Here is a 14792-nt window from a genome sequence, read left to right as displayed (position 1 = left end):
AGTAACAGAAATGAGCATATAATGAGCAAAAACATGAAAAATAACTAAATGGCGGCTATGCTAATAGCATGAGGACACTGAGCACATTCTAAAATAAGATCTAAGAATTAATTTAGGTAACAGGAATGAGTGTTGAGATTGACCTCCACAGCCACAGTTACAATACAATCAAATATACAGAAAAATAAATCAGGGAACTTAATTTTGGTCTTCCCATGGTCTCCAGAAGAACCAACTGATGTAACTTCCTGTTGTAGATGTGAATTCCAGGTTTTTCAGATGGGGTAATGTTTTATGGGAACAGGACTGAGTGAAACCCAGGGACACAAATAAAATGTGTATCTTAACTTAAATATTATGGATTTTTTATGAAAAAAACATATTTTTAAAGCAGAGATTGGTATTTGGAGTCGCACAACAAAGCAAAAAAAAAAAATCATCTCTGACGGATTTTAATAATTATATTTCGGTAAAGTTCATAGTTAGAGAGTGGGGACAAGTAACAAATGCTATTTTTCTGTGTTTTTAATTACATATTTTAGGTCAATGTACAAGACACTATGCTTACTAATAAAATGTATTTAAAGTTATTTTGTGTGCACATTTATACGTATATGTAATTTCCTGGGAACAGAATGGTGGAATAGCCCAAATAGTTACCCACTTGTGATCTTAGCATCATCACTGTAATGATGGTGCAGGTGCTAAGCACCAATATTTGAAGGAAATATGCCCTCTGGTGGCAGTTATGGGCCATTGCAACTGATTCTTGAAGCACAGACTACTGTAGAACAATATGTACTGAATCCAATGTGACAAATACATTATATTTAAGTTATTAATTGTCTTATAGTAATTTGGTACATTACAGAGTACCAAAAAGTATTTTCCAACTCTGGACTGAAGTTATTTGGCTAGATTTGCGGTCATTCTATGAAAACGTCCATTTTTGTGTGGCTTACGTTTATTTATATTTTAAAATAAAGCAAACAAGTTATTTTCTCAATTAAACCTTTATGACCCACCAACTTACCAACGTTATTTTATTATTTAAGAATTTAATATTTTAAGCACCACAAAAGTGATAATTCCCACGGTGATCTATGAAAAGTGAGCGCCATATTTTCAGATAAATAACAATTTTATACAGTTTTATCTGGACTTATCTACACATGACTCAAAAGACCATGAAATATATAATTACACATAAAAAATGGCAAATAAATATTATAAGGAAAATATAAGAAAAGTTGTAGTCCCCAGGTGTCATGTCACTGGTGTTGCCACATGGCAAAAACACTTACTTTAAATTTAAAACCACATTGATAGCATTAGTTGACTTGATTTTTCTGAAGAAACATGAAGTAAAGCATGTTGTAAGTCCACTGTCTCTTTTTATTTATCTGAAACTTTCTCAATGTTAGTTTTTATCCATCTTGTAAAATGCATTAAAAAATGACACTGGGCACCCGCAATTATTCAAAAAATGCACATAAGAGGTACAAAATAATTCAGCCTTTTTAAAAGTTTAATTGATATAAAAAGAGTGTGTTTCTGCAGAATCATTAAAATGACATTTTACCCATTTAATCTTTGCATTTGTGTGGTTAAGTTTAGCAGCCACTCTGCCTCACAAGGCCTTTAACAGGCCCCTCTCTCTTAGATCTGCTCTCAAACACACACACAGCGTTTCTTGGCAACAGGCTGGTTGTGTGAGACATGGAGGTGAGCAGAAGGGTAACAAAACCTAATCTCAACATATTTTATTACTGAAGTATTTCTGCTACAACATTTGTGACACTGTTTTTTTTTTTCAGGAGAGTGGAAGCCCTATGTGCAGGCCTTCAAAAGACCTCCATATCAGTGAGCTTTATCTGGCAAAAAGGTAATATAACTAATGCAGCTCTCAGACTAGAGGATATATTCACTTGGAAATGTAATGTAACCTAGTTATCATCAGGCTGTTTATTTGTATGAGTACAATACAATTTTAAGCTAGATCACACTTTTAAATACTGCATTTTTGTGATTGCAGGGGTCTCTCAGCTATTCCTGATTTGTCCAAATTCAAACAGCTCAGATATGTATGGCTTAACAACAACAAAGTGAGATTTGTGATATTCCTATAGCAATTATACTGCAATGTTTTACTTTTTTTTTTAGCACTGAGCATGTAAGCTCCACCATATGGCAATGTCTTGTTGTATAAAAGGCTAAACACTGTTTTTTCTCATCATTTTAAACTTATTTTTGTCTTGTTTTTGTCAGATAAAGAATTTAAATGGCAGTGTGTTTAACTGCTGTATAGCAGAGCTTTACCTACAGAATAATGAAATCACCACAATCTCAGGTAATTATTACATGTTGCTAATGCTGACATTACATAAAATATTTTTAGAGATTTTTAAAAAAATAAATCATATAAAAGGCACTTTCCAGATAAAAAAAAGAGCAAATGCGACCAAGATGCTACTTCGTGCTAATGAACAAGCTAACCCTAGCTTACCAACATGTTTACTAGGATAACCAGCTTTTCATCCACCTTGAAAATCAGTTTAGACCATAATAAACAAAAAGACCAGTTTAGACCATAATAGCTACCAGCAAAAGTTGGCATTGGGCTGCATTTCTCAGAAAATAAATGTTTAATTCAGATTAGCTAGCCAGCTTTTGTTTACTTATTAGCAACGCTAGTTTAGCTAATTTCAGTGAGCCTGAAAATAAGGATTAGCCTGTTAGCATCAAGCTAACCTAGTTAACAGTGGAGAACTTTTTCTTTACAACAGCTCTGCAGATTCATTGCATATATTAAAGACCTTTACACAGATTTTAAACAATATTCTTTACTTTTCAATATTAAAAACTGGATATTCATTCCTTTAGTAAATATTAAAACACACCTCTCTCTTTAATTTCATGTTTCTTACATTTCTCTCTCATTTTATTTCTATTTAAAAAAATACACTTTCATATATACTGCAAATACTGCAAAAGCCACCAATTAAAAATCATGTATGAATGTGGCACAAACATATGTATGCACACATAGGGGCCTTGAGGCACCTGACCTGTCTGCGAGTGCTGCTGCTTCACAATAACCAGCTGAAGAATCTGGAGGAGACAGTTGCTGAGCTGAGGCACACACACTGCCTGCAAACTGTCAGTAAGTGAAAACTAAATTCCATTTAGAATTACCTAACAGTACCTGTTTAATTTTGGATGTTTAATTTTGACCTAAATTAAAAGTCCTGCAAAAACCTTGCATGTTAATTATTGTTTTTTGTTTTTTTTACTTTCTGACATATTTTGAATCTGAATGTTGTTTTTAACACTGTATCATAATCATTGTTATCGATGCAGTGCTTATTGTGTGTCTGGCTAGAATATTGGTCAAGTTAAATTGTATGTAAACAGGGTCAGCAAAAATTGTCATGGTTAGGTGCAATATATTGTACAATAAGCTGATAATGTAATTTAGTTACAGGCTCATTTGACACCTTGTTCAGTGTACAGTTGTGTAAGTAAGCAATAGCCTTAGAAAGCTATAAAAGATGTAAAAGCTGTGTACGTGAAAAAGAATATAACTTCTACTGCAGTGCATTTTACTGCTTTCCAGATTTCTTCCTCAACCCCTTCACACAAGACCCTGAATACCGGGAATATGTGATCCATCACCTGCCATCTGTTCAAATACTGGACAGGAAAGGTACAGTATATGTCAGCTTTAAGGTAATGTGTGGTGATTTTTGTTGAGATTTTATTTTACTGATTAACAGAAGTGAGGCAGGAGGAGAGGAGACATGCTTTCAGACTCTTCTGTTCTGAGAGACTGAGAGTTCTGGACACACTTGCTTTTGGTAGACGTGCAGTTACGCCCCCTGTTGGACGGAAAATAACTCAGGATATGGTAAAATTGAGAGGTAATGTGACTTTACATACAATTGTACATTCATAACATTGCATAAACAGTCAATTTAAATATCTCTGACAGATTAAATTAAGAACATTAAATATCTTGTTACAAGATACTCTGTCAAGGGGTGGGATTTACATATTAGGCAACAAGTGAACTAAGAGAGATTCTGATGACTAAATGACTGGGTCACAACATCTCCAAAGCATCAGGCAGGTCTTGTGTCGTTGTTCAGTGATTAATACAGTATCTACTTTGGTGAACTGGTAACACTCATAAGCACACAATGCTCATTGATCATTGGGTATACCATAGAGGCCCCATATATAGAACTGCTGAATCTGCTGTGATGTCTTTGTCCCAAATAACACAGGATACCTTCAGAGGTCTTGTGGATTCCATGCCTCAACAGGTCAGAGCTGTTTAGGTAAAACAGAAGTTACTTATGCATACTTAGCAAGGTGGTTTTAATGTTATGGCTAAACTGTGTATAAATATATTTCAGATATTTTGATAGTGAACATGTCAAAACCCTTGTGAAACAGAAATAGACCAAAACAGCATTCTTCACATAGTATATATGCCATGTATAGGTTAGTGGTAGGTTCAGTTTCTGAACAGTTTCTCTAATTTTCATAGGTATCTGTTTGAGTAAAATGAACATTGTTGTTTTATCCTATAAACTACCGACATTTCCCAAATTAAAATAAAAATATAAAAATATTGTCATTTAGAGCATTTATTTGCAGAAACAATGGCTGAAATAACAGAAAAGATGCAGAGCTTTCAGACATCAAATAATGCAAGGAAAACAAGTTCATATTCATAAAGTATTAAGAGTTCATAAATCATTAATAATAACCCTGGTTTTTAATCACAATTTTCATGCCTCTAGACATGTTCTCCTCCACCAGTCTTACACACTGATTTTGGATACTTTAGGCCACTCATTTTAGAGCTGTAGATGTCTTGGCTATATAACTAGCAAGGAGAATGATTTACTCTGCTCATGTGGTTTCTTTCAATTTTGAAAAGAAAATTCTTTATAATGGCTTCATTATTAATTCCTTATTTTATTTTATTTCCAGGTCAGCATAGAACAATGTTTCCCTTAAAGTAAGTAAAACGTTTGTTACTGAATTGATTATTGATATGTGAATTATGTTTTAACTGACTGAATGAGAAAAAAAATCTATTAAAAGGAAGCATTGTCTTGTTTGATATTTTCAGTTGTCCGTCTGAGTACAAATCTGTCCTGCAATTCTCGATCATGGACTGGTGCAGTATGAGAACAACTCAGCAGAGCCCCCTGGAGGAGGAGGGTCCAACTGCACTCAACATCCTTACTGTCAAATTCAGATAACCCATGCACATAAGTGCTGCCACAAACATTAAAACACTTCAGTGATACTATATTATGTGTGTCCTGCTTATTTTGTATCTTCTCCATAGTTGCGTTTTAGTATGTTACAGTGAGTGGACAACATTACAGTACATTTTGTAGACACACCTTTTAATGAATGAATTTAGAATTCACTGTAAGTTGTAATATTTTGGTTGCATTGAGGTGTGGAGCCAGTGGAACTGTGTTCTCTGGAATGATGGTGCTACATCCAATATAGGGTGAGTTGACCTACCTTAAGTAAAGAGGTTGGGTGGTAAACAAACATACTGAACTCACTAGTGCTCTTGTCTATAACTAAAGCAATTAGATTCACAGAGCAGTGCTTGAAAATCTAGTAGAAAGCCTTTCCAACAAATAAAGGGCAACCCCTTTTTTAATTATTATTGATTTCATGAGAAACAATGAATAAGAAGATGTCCCTGTGTTTTATTCTATATAGTGAAATATTTCTGAATGTGGCACTACTTATGTTTGTGTAATCTTTACCATCTTTCCAACAAAAACAACATTCTGGGATTTGTGTTATATATTAAGAACTCCAGAAAGTGTATAGATATTGGCTGTATAACGCTCAACCATGTAAAACTCATTGTAAACTGAATGTATAATCTTAGATAATATTAAATATTTATTTTGTATTTTTTTTTCATCTCCTACTCATTTACTTTAGATTAAAACACACATTGAAAACAGAGAGACAGGACAAAATTACTAAGATAGCTCTTCAGAAAGAGTATAGAACTTTTTAATCTTCTGCCACACCTATGGACTTGACAGCATGTTTAAGGCATATGCTTCAGTGTCCTTACACAGTTTATTACAAAAACCAACTATCATAAACAAACCTATTTGTTTCCATATACATTGTGACATACATAATATTAACTTAAAAAAATACAGTACGAAGTGTTGTATGTGGACGGAAACCCTTCATAGTGTGCAGCCGTCACAAATCTTTGTTGCTTTTTCCACTTGATCTCCAAACTCCACGAAGCCCTTCTCTCTCAGAAACATTCTGAAGGCCACCTCAGATGCTGAACAATGAAGAGATCAGAATGTTCTAGCCGAGGCTGGTCTTTGATAAGGAGAATAATGATGGGAGACAAGCTGGGATAATGCCACATCTCTGTGTGATCATTCTGCATTTACTGGAATGGGTTCAGAGCTAGCAGTTTCTATTTGAATGTCTGATGTGCTTGCAACTTCGCTCTTCTCCACAGAGAGATTTTCCATGGTATTGGTTGTTTCTTCCAGTGCTTTCTGCTCCTCAGCTTCTAAGGAGAGAAGTAGCAGAAATAAACTCTTTAAGATAATGGCCAGCAGCTATACAGAAGTCATACAGAAGACAGGAGGAGGAACAGGTTCAGAATTACCTTTGGCCTGTTTCTCTAGTCGCTTGGCTGATTCAGCTTCATGCTTCTGCCTCGTCTCCTGAAGTGTCTTGCAGATCTTCTTATGGGTGAACCAGTGAAGCTTCTGGCAGTCTTGGTTGCAATAGATAACCTGAGAATATGAAACATTAAATGTTAAAAATGACAGTTACATTATACACTTCAGAGAATTTGTCATAATGTTCATGTTTATCTGCTCCAGACAGTCATGTTCTATTGGCAATACTTTACATAAACTAGATGAGCTGTGTGTGCATTTGCAGGTCTGTGTCTGTAACAGGTGCAACTTCAAAGTGGCTGAATGCATTCTTCTTTGGTTTTACCAAATTAAAAACCTCTGGAATATAATCAAGAGGAAGATGGATGATCACAAGCCATCAAACTTTGACATGAACTTTTTGATATTTTGCACCAGATGTGGCATTAAGTTATGCATTGTGTATAGCAGTGTGTAAGACTGGTGGAGGAGAGCATGCCAAGATGCATAAAAGCGGTGATTGAAAACCAGGGTTATTTCACCAAATATTGATTTTTAAACTCTTAGAACTTTATGAATATGAACTTGTTTTCTTTGCATTATTTGAGGTCTGAAAGCTCTGTTTTTTTGTTATTTAAATAAATGCTCTAAATGACAATATTTTTATTTGGAATTTGGTAGAAATGTTGGCTGTAGTTTATAGAATAAAATAATGTTCATTTTACTCAAATATATACCTATAATTAGCAAAATCAGAAAAACTGATTCAGAAACTGAAGTGGTCTCTTAATTATTTTCAGAACTGTATATTTTATAAAAATATTCAAGATCAGTGACACATATCATTTACATATTGCCCACTTCATACATTAGTAATTACCATTTTGCAAATGGAGCACCTCTTCTCTGCACCCTTCTCCCCACACGTAGTGCAGAATTCTGCATCCATGAAGCCCACCTGTCCTGTAATGGCCTGGGTCAGCACTGAAAGGGCTGTGGGGTCATTACCCTAAGGGAAATAAATGCATTGTTTATAAATGGTCATACAATTTCAATCCTTTTGTAGCCATGCACATGACCATGAATGCCCTCTTATTATGACCTCCAGAAGGATATGTTATGGTCTCATCTAGAGCAAAACAAGCTAAACTGAGAAATTTACTCACCATCTCCACCGGAGCTATACTTCTGACAAGCTGCTGTAGCAAGGTAGCATCGCAGTAAGGAAATTTTCGAATGCATTCCCGAATAAATTTCTCCTGAAACACGGGGAAGCCATCACTGTCTCTACCTTTTAGAAGACTGAGGAGAAAAAACACATAAAAAACACAATCACACTTTAAAGCAGCATTATGCAAAAACTGACATTTTTCCCACAGCCAGGAAGTGATGTTTTTGCAGTCTGAACAAGCTTAAAGATGTAAAACTGTTATAAACATGAAGGAAGCATGTTGACTTATGTGGTAGTGAAATAATACACATTTCCCTCAAACGTGACTTAGGTTACAAAATATTATATACAGTATTATAGGTTAGTGAAGGATCAACATGATTTTAAACTTCAAAGGTCAAAATATAAGAGATATCTGAACTGGTGTACAGCTGATCTCGGATCAGTCATCTGTGGTTTAATGTTTACAGTTGCAATAACAGACCTAGATCAGCAGTCCTGTTCTTTGATACTCAGTACAGATACAGTCAATACATATATTTAAATACAGGCCTGGACAAGAAATTTGTTTGGATATTATATAAGCACATTGCCATTGATGTTTATAATTACTTAATTTCACTGTAAAGTCAGCAGTTTCTACAAATATCTCTATACCTCTTGATGAGGCCATCCAGCTTATCCTCACGGTCTTTGAGGAAGGAGCTACATTTCTGCAGCACACAGCTGATGTAGTGCATCTTCATTGCCAGCACCTCATTCATGTCCTGCTGCTTCACACACTTCTCACAGATCAACTCCATCACCTTACGGCATTTCTCCAGAGCCTCTACATCCACAAGCAGAGGGTTTTCCTTCACCAGCATCACCATCTGCAGGAGGAGACCAGATATGATGAGATCTTGTGATGAGAGCTGACTAAGTCTACCTACAAATTAAAAAAGTACTGCAAAAAGACAATTATGAGCAGACTAACAACATTTACTGTACATACAGTACTGTGCAAATGTTTTAGGCACCTGTGGGAATTTTAGTAAATAATAAGTGTCCTATCTGTAAAGTAAGTGTTTATTATCTCAGTAAAACACCAGCATTACAATAAATACAAACAATAATTTTTCATACATACAGTTTTACTGTATGTATGTATGTTTACTTGCATCTGTTTTTCAGGTAAAACACTCATATTGCTGAGATAAATGAATAAGTGTAATTTGCTTTGGTGCCTAAAACTTTTGCACAGTACTGTATATAGAAGACAACATAATGTACATCTAATTTGCACCTACCTTGACAGGGTTGAGATTTGTGCTCATGATGATTTTATGCAAAGGTCCAGCCAGTTTAGGGGGTAGTTTTGGTTCTGTTTCTAAGCCCTGGGCTTTTGTATAATAGTCAAGTCTCTTCCGTGAGAAAAAATTATTGATAACTGTGACACAGTCATGTTGCCCTATAAAGAGAACACGTACACAAAATAAAAAACACAACAAAACGAAACAGTTTAAAATGATAAGAGCCACAATACATCTCTATATACAAACTTGCCCATACTTGATAGTATGAACTCCTCTCCAATATAATAAGCGCTCTGAGACAGCTTGTAATATCTACCCACCTACAAAGGCAGCCATTTGTGCTGCTGTTCTGCCGACTGAGTTCACCACGTCTGTCTCTGCTCCAGCATCCAGCATCATCCAGGTGATATCTGTCTTTCCTTTAACAGAGAGACAACATAAAGTAGTTTTTTAAATAGTGGTGCTTTCTATTAGCAAGCGAACAAAAAAAACAGTGTCTTTAGACTGTTGTACATTATCTTTTACTCATACTACACTTCTAATTTTATGCAAGAACAACTTAAATATTAAAATTTGTACATTTTAACCAATGATTGTGAGGCATACCTGAGAGACCGGCAAACATGAGAGCAGTGTAGCCATGTTCATGCTGATTGCAGTTGACATCTGCTCCATGCTGCAATAGTAGCTTACACATATCTGCTTTGCCCTTATATGCAGCATGCATGAGGGGAGTCATCCCATACTGTGGTACAAGAACAAAAAGATACATATTAAATAAATAATATAAAAATCAAAAGCACAGGCTAAAGCCCTATCCAGATGCAATTAGTTTCTCAAGAGGTCCTGGGGTAATTGTCTCTTTTATGGGGGGTCCTCTGTGATTTTACTCATATTCGGAATGACCATATATGTGTTTTTCTCAGACGTTCTCTGAGAAAATTACAGGCGGAATTCCCTACTGTTTTTCGCTGAACTCTGTGGTTCACCGATAATTTTAATCCCCTCAGGGTGCACATCTCTGAGTTTTGTCACCTTGCGTTAAATAGCTATTTGTCCATTGCCAGGCACCATAATTAAACTTTAGGTGCGCGTTTCCACGGAGATCCAAATAAGCAGAAGAGCGAGGGGAAATGGAGGAGCTACTAAAAGCGATGTCATGTGACGGAGCCAAAAAACTCAATGGTTCTCCTATTTTTTCAATTGCAGTCTGGATGCAAGTGAAACCAATCCCTTCCGGATAGGGCTAAAGAGCACAAAGCAAATATCCACTGTCGGAATAAAATTAGTCTTGGGAGAATTTCAGTGTGCTTCTTGACCATGTTGTGTAAGGTGATCAAGATGTCAAGTCTTTTTCTCGTCTAATGTTCTATTAATAAAAAACTTGTTTTTAGTCTTGGCTTATACAAATTGTGGGCATTGTGAATAACGACCAGATGAGCTCTTTCAGTTAATATAACCAGGGTTGTGTCCTTTTCCATTAAATGACAGGACATCTCAAAAGGAATCTAGCTGCACGATTGCAAATAGTGACGCTACAAGAGTATTGTTCTTTGCAGAGAAACAGTCTGTTTAAAGTCTTCTAGTGTATGGTTGGCATAAGAACCTGTCAAATCCAAACATTGAAGAGTCAACATCAATTAGAACTACAGCTGCTTTGGACACCAAGTGCCCTTGACATCTGATCTTGGCAGGTCAGAACAGAGGATGCAATCATCACTCTTTGCCTACAGCAAATTAACGAAGGGCTTGTTTACCGGAGTAAAATGATTAAATAGATTGTCTCCAAAAGGATCAATTTAACAACCCATTGCCTCAATTTCAAAACCAGTCCCTTTATTTAATAAATAATTTATTCAATTTTAAAAAGAAATCAGGAATCTAATCCCTAATTTAACATGTTCCCACTAAAATGTCCCCTCTAAACTGGGTGACAATCAAATTGAGGGAATCATTTACTCAAATCAGAGGCTTTAACATATATACATATATATACATATATATATACATATATATATATATATATATATATATATTTAATATAAAGAATATACAGCGTCTGTTATGTCTGAGAGTCTATGTAGGTTTATGTTTCTAAATATATCTTACCCGGTCATACTTAAAGTGTCTGTATGTTTTTGTTATGAACATGTAATTGCACTGAAAATGCTAGAAAGTACTTTAAAAGCATGTTTTGTGGTACAGCCTTTATTCAAATGCTGTTCTAGTTTTTAAAATTGATATCTGTGGCTTTGCAGGAATGGTAGCAGAAGCACATTGATGCCATTTATTATAATGCAGCTCTGAAAAGAACAGGAGACTTCAGTTTCTCTGATTTTGCTATTTGAGTGCAATGAACATCATTGTTCTGTTGTTGTTTTATTCTACAAACTACTGACAACATTACTCCCAAATTCCAAATAAAAGTATTGTCATTTAGAGCATCTATTTGCAGTAAATGAGAAATGGCTGAAATGACAAAAAAGATGCTTTCAGACCTCAAATAATCCAAAGAAAAGAAGTTTATATTCATAAAGTTTTAAGAGTTCTGAAAACAATATTTGGTGGAATAACCAAACCAAAATAATAATCACAGTTTTCATGCATCTTGACATGTTCCCCTCCACCCGTCTTACTTTTTTGCTTTTGGATAACTTTATGGCACTCCTAGTGCAAAAAGCCAAGCAGTTCAGCTTGGTTTGATGGCTTGTACTCATCCATCTTTCCCTTGATTATATAGTAAAGGCTTTCAATTTGGTAAAATAAAAAAATAAAAAAAACTCATAATTTTTAGGTGGTCTCTTATTTTTTTCCAGAGCTGTATGTTGCACTCTCCCCACTCAGGAACACTACTGCTTTCAATTTAAAAAGAAAAAAGCTTAAAGACTGCTGCTTTAAAGGCATGAATCCTGTGCACTTTTACTGTGGCATAAAAATGCAAAGAGCTAACGTGTAAAAGTGGTCTTTTCAGATGTCTACACTACACTCACCTCATCCAGACAGTTGACTCTGACATCTTTGGAGCCGAGCAGTCTTGAAGCTTCCTGCACATTACCTACAGAAATTACAGAACAGTAAAACAACATTAAAATATTACACTGAAAATAGCTTAGCTAACTAGCTACTCAACCAAGGTGACTGTGTAATACAGTGTTTTAAACTGAGTTCCTGGTTCCACCCTCTACTTCACATATATTACTGTTTTCCTCAGATAAACAGTTTGTTAATCTGTTATTGTGTTTTATGTGTGTTTACAACACTTATTTATACACGTATTATGACTTATTCTGCTACTAACATAAGCTTACTAGCTAACTACAAGTTGCACTGTGTTAGCCACAGGTGAACACCTATATTAACAAATAACGTTAGGCCTGACTAAATACTAGTTAGGTTAGTTTGCTAACTAGCTAGGTTAGCGAGCTACGTTTTGCTCGTTCCCTGCTTTAATAATGTCAGTTAACAAGATATTCTGGCGTTAGGTTAGCTATCCCAGCTAGCTTAAGCCATTTATTTAGGTTAGTTAGCTAAGGTAGCCACTATTAGCTACCTGTGCTAACGCTAAAGTAATTAAGAGTCTGTCACTGACAGGCTAGCTAGCGTTAGCTCCTTAGCTCGCCAGCAGGCTAACTCCTAATCTCACAGATGATTAGCCAGCTAACTTAGATGGTTTTAACATAGAAGCCCCGCAGTAAATAACCTACATCACTTAATAATGAGAAGTAACTTAAAGCCCACTTAAATCACTAGTATATCTAACCCTACGACTTTAACACTGTTATTACAGCTAAGTTAAATCACTGCAGCAGCAGCAACAACTATCTGGTATTACCTGCAGCAATGACCACGAATAACTCCTTCTCAGTGTCGGACAGATCTCCTTTCACCGGGGCAGACATGATCAGACAGATCCGTATAAAACAGAGGCAGATTTAAGAGACGCCACCTAATGATCTGAACACCCCTAACCCTGATAGATGGCGTAGAAGACTGTCTGTGTCCGCAGGAGCAGCTCAGCAGCCGCAGGAGCATGGGGGGTTAGACAGGACTGTACCATCAGCACAGGAACGGTGGGGGTGGGATGATTGGCTGGGGGTGTGAGTAAGTCGGGGGTGGTGTGCAGCACCCAGAGCCATAGCCTCTGCAGCCTGTAGGAAGGCGAGATTGGATTTCCAACTCCGCCCACATCCAGCCCGGCCCCTCGTTACGCCACAAGCCACGCCCCTGTTTCATCAAAAGGGATGCAGAGGTGGAGGTCCAAAGCATAGACTGTATATAACAGAGGCTGTAAAAACAGAAGGACGCTGTGTCGCCGTTCCCATTCATTCAATGAATATGAAACCCGAGTCTGCGCAGTAGAGACCAGAAGAGGGAGAAAGACTGTGGAGAGACAGCCTACTCATTTGAATAAACCCGCCCCTGAGGGCTGCCTCCACAGAGCTCACACAGTCTATGGTCCCGCCCATAAAGTCATTGGTCCCACCCCGACTAAGTGTAACCCAGCCCTTTTGCAATAACCACACCTTTTTGAATAGATCTGAATAACGTTTTAAAAAACGAATTCTGTGGGGATATAAAAATTGACTATATAAGCAGAGGTTATATTAGCTGTTGCATTTAAATAATGGAGGTAGAATTACAGTATATTGGAAAAAAACGTGACTGAAAGTTGTATGTTTTGCCACTGGTGGGGTTACACAGCTTTCTGCAACCAAACAGCAGGGGGCGCCCGACCTGTGTTGGCTTCACTTTTAAGAGACGATGCTTTGTCCAGCTGTCTATGGTATATAAGTACGGACGGAACGTCCCCATTCACTCTCATTACAGCGTTTTGAAGCCAAAATATGGCCGAAATGGAAGCTGCCATCTTGCATGCGCCTGTGCAGTAGATTGGAGTATATTGGTAAATTGGAGCCAAAACTGGCGCGGTAGAGGTGGGAGGCGGGGCCATGTGGCTGCCCAAACTTTCGCCCTCCACTGTGATTAAACTTTAGATAAAACAATAGTTTACCTTAACGTTACATGTTTCAATGCATTATATTTAATAAAACCCTATTTATATTTAATAGCTAATTAGAGTAAAAAGATCTCTTTATTTTATTCAGTGTGAAATATTTTAATACTCGCCCTCAATTACTCTTTGCGTTTCACCATCATTTTCACCAAACAAGTTACTTAATGTAATAAATGTAATATTCAACAGTAAAATCCGCAGTGCACGTTCTTGCTCTCAGGCAACCTGTTAATCAGCTTGCCCTCAGCTGTCAATCACCACATCGCCACACCCCTTTAACTATCACGGAATAACTCCTATAAAACGTATTAACTGTAAAGAAAAACATTGGGGGTTATCGACACAGGAGGGGGGCTTGCAGAATGTACAGAAAATGTAATGTAATGTAAATGTAAATGTAATTTTAGATTAAAATTTACTGGAGCCAGCCACCAGGGGGCGTAAGAGAAGCAGTGGCTTCACTTTTCAACCCCTGTGGTGCTGTCCACACTTATATACAGTCTATGGTCCAAAGCCGCCTTCCCACAGGCTGCACTATGAAGCCTGGGAGGGGCGGTGGATAAAAAAATATATTGAGTGAACTATATAGCAGTTCATGCTCACCTTATTTTTTTATTTATTTGAGT

At 36.6% G+C, this 14792-nt stretch overlaps 2 protein-coding genes across 5 annotated transcripts; one reads left to right on the top strand and one right to left on the bottom strand.

Moving 5' to 3' along the window:
* The first annotated feature begins 1256 nt into the window (after positions 1–1256).
* LOC103022179 (leucine-rich repeat-containing protein 72) lies at positions 1257–5326 on the top strand. 3 transcript variants are annotated; one of them, XM_022683647.2, is made up of 10 exons: positions 1257–1737; positions 1818–1885; positions 2036–2105; positions 2269–2350; positions 3050–3163; positions 3617–3706; positions 3777–3920; positions 4287–4340; positions 5002–5029; positions 5144–5326. In XM_022683647.2, exons 1-10 carry the CDS (start codon positions 1720–1722, stop codon positions 5274–5276), a joined length of 801 nt encoding a protein of 266 aa, XP_022539368.2. In that variant the 5' UTR covers positions 1257–1719; the 3' UTR covers positions 5277–5326. The 3 variants fall into 3 exon arrangements, with proteins under 3 accessions (XP_022539368.2, XP_015456529.3, XP_022539504.2); XM_015601043.3 differs by having other exon boundaries at positions 1259–1725; XM_022683783.2 differs by lacking the exon at positions 4287–4340 and having other exon boundaries at positions 1298–1737.
* A 704-nt stretch (positions 5327–6030) lies between these two features.
* Positions 6031–13235, bottom strand: ankmy2a (ankyrin repeat and MYND domain containing 2a). 2 transcript variants are annotated; one of them, XM_015601042.3, is made up of 10 exons: positions 12985–13235; positions 12143–12207; positions 9759–9897; positions 9473–9571; positions 9147–9307; positions 8515–8729; positions 7853–7988; positions 7567–7695; positions 6692–6821; positions 6031–6589 (listed from the first exon to the last, which is right to left on the bottom strand). In XM_015601042.3, the coding sequence occupies exons 1-10, from the start codon at positions 13049–13051 to the stop codon at positions 6453–6455; spliced, it is 1278 nt and encodes a 425-aa protein (XP_015456528.2). In that variant the 5' UTR covers positions 13052–13235; the 3' UTR covers positions 6031–6452. The 2 variants fall into 2 exon arrangements, with proteins under 2 accessions (XP_015456528.2, XP_007232395.2); XM_007232333.4 differs by having other exon boundaries at positions 6031–6592; positions 12985–13224.
* Positions 13236–14792: the final 1557 nt, after the last annotated feature.

The sequence above is a fragment of the Astyanax mexicanus genome, chromosome 18 (genome assembly GCF_023375975.1).
Source record: "Astyanax mexicanus isolate ESR-SI-001 chromosome 18, AstMex3_surface, whole genome shotgun sequence".
Taxonomy (NCBI): domain Eukaryota; kingdom Metazoa; phylum Chordata; class Actinopteri; order Characiformes; family Acestrorhamphidae; genus Astyanax; species Astyanax mexicanus.
The sequence above is the reverse complement of the archived record's forward strand: the minus strand, read 5'-3'. Positions and strand labels throughout refer to the sequence as shown.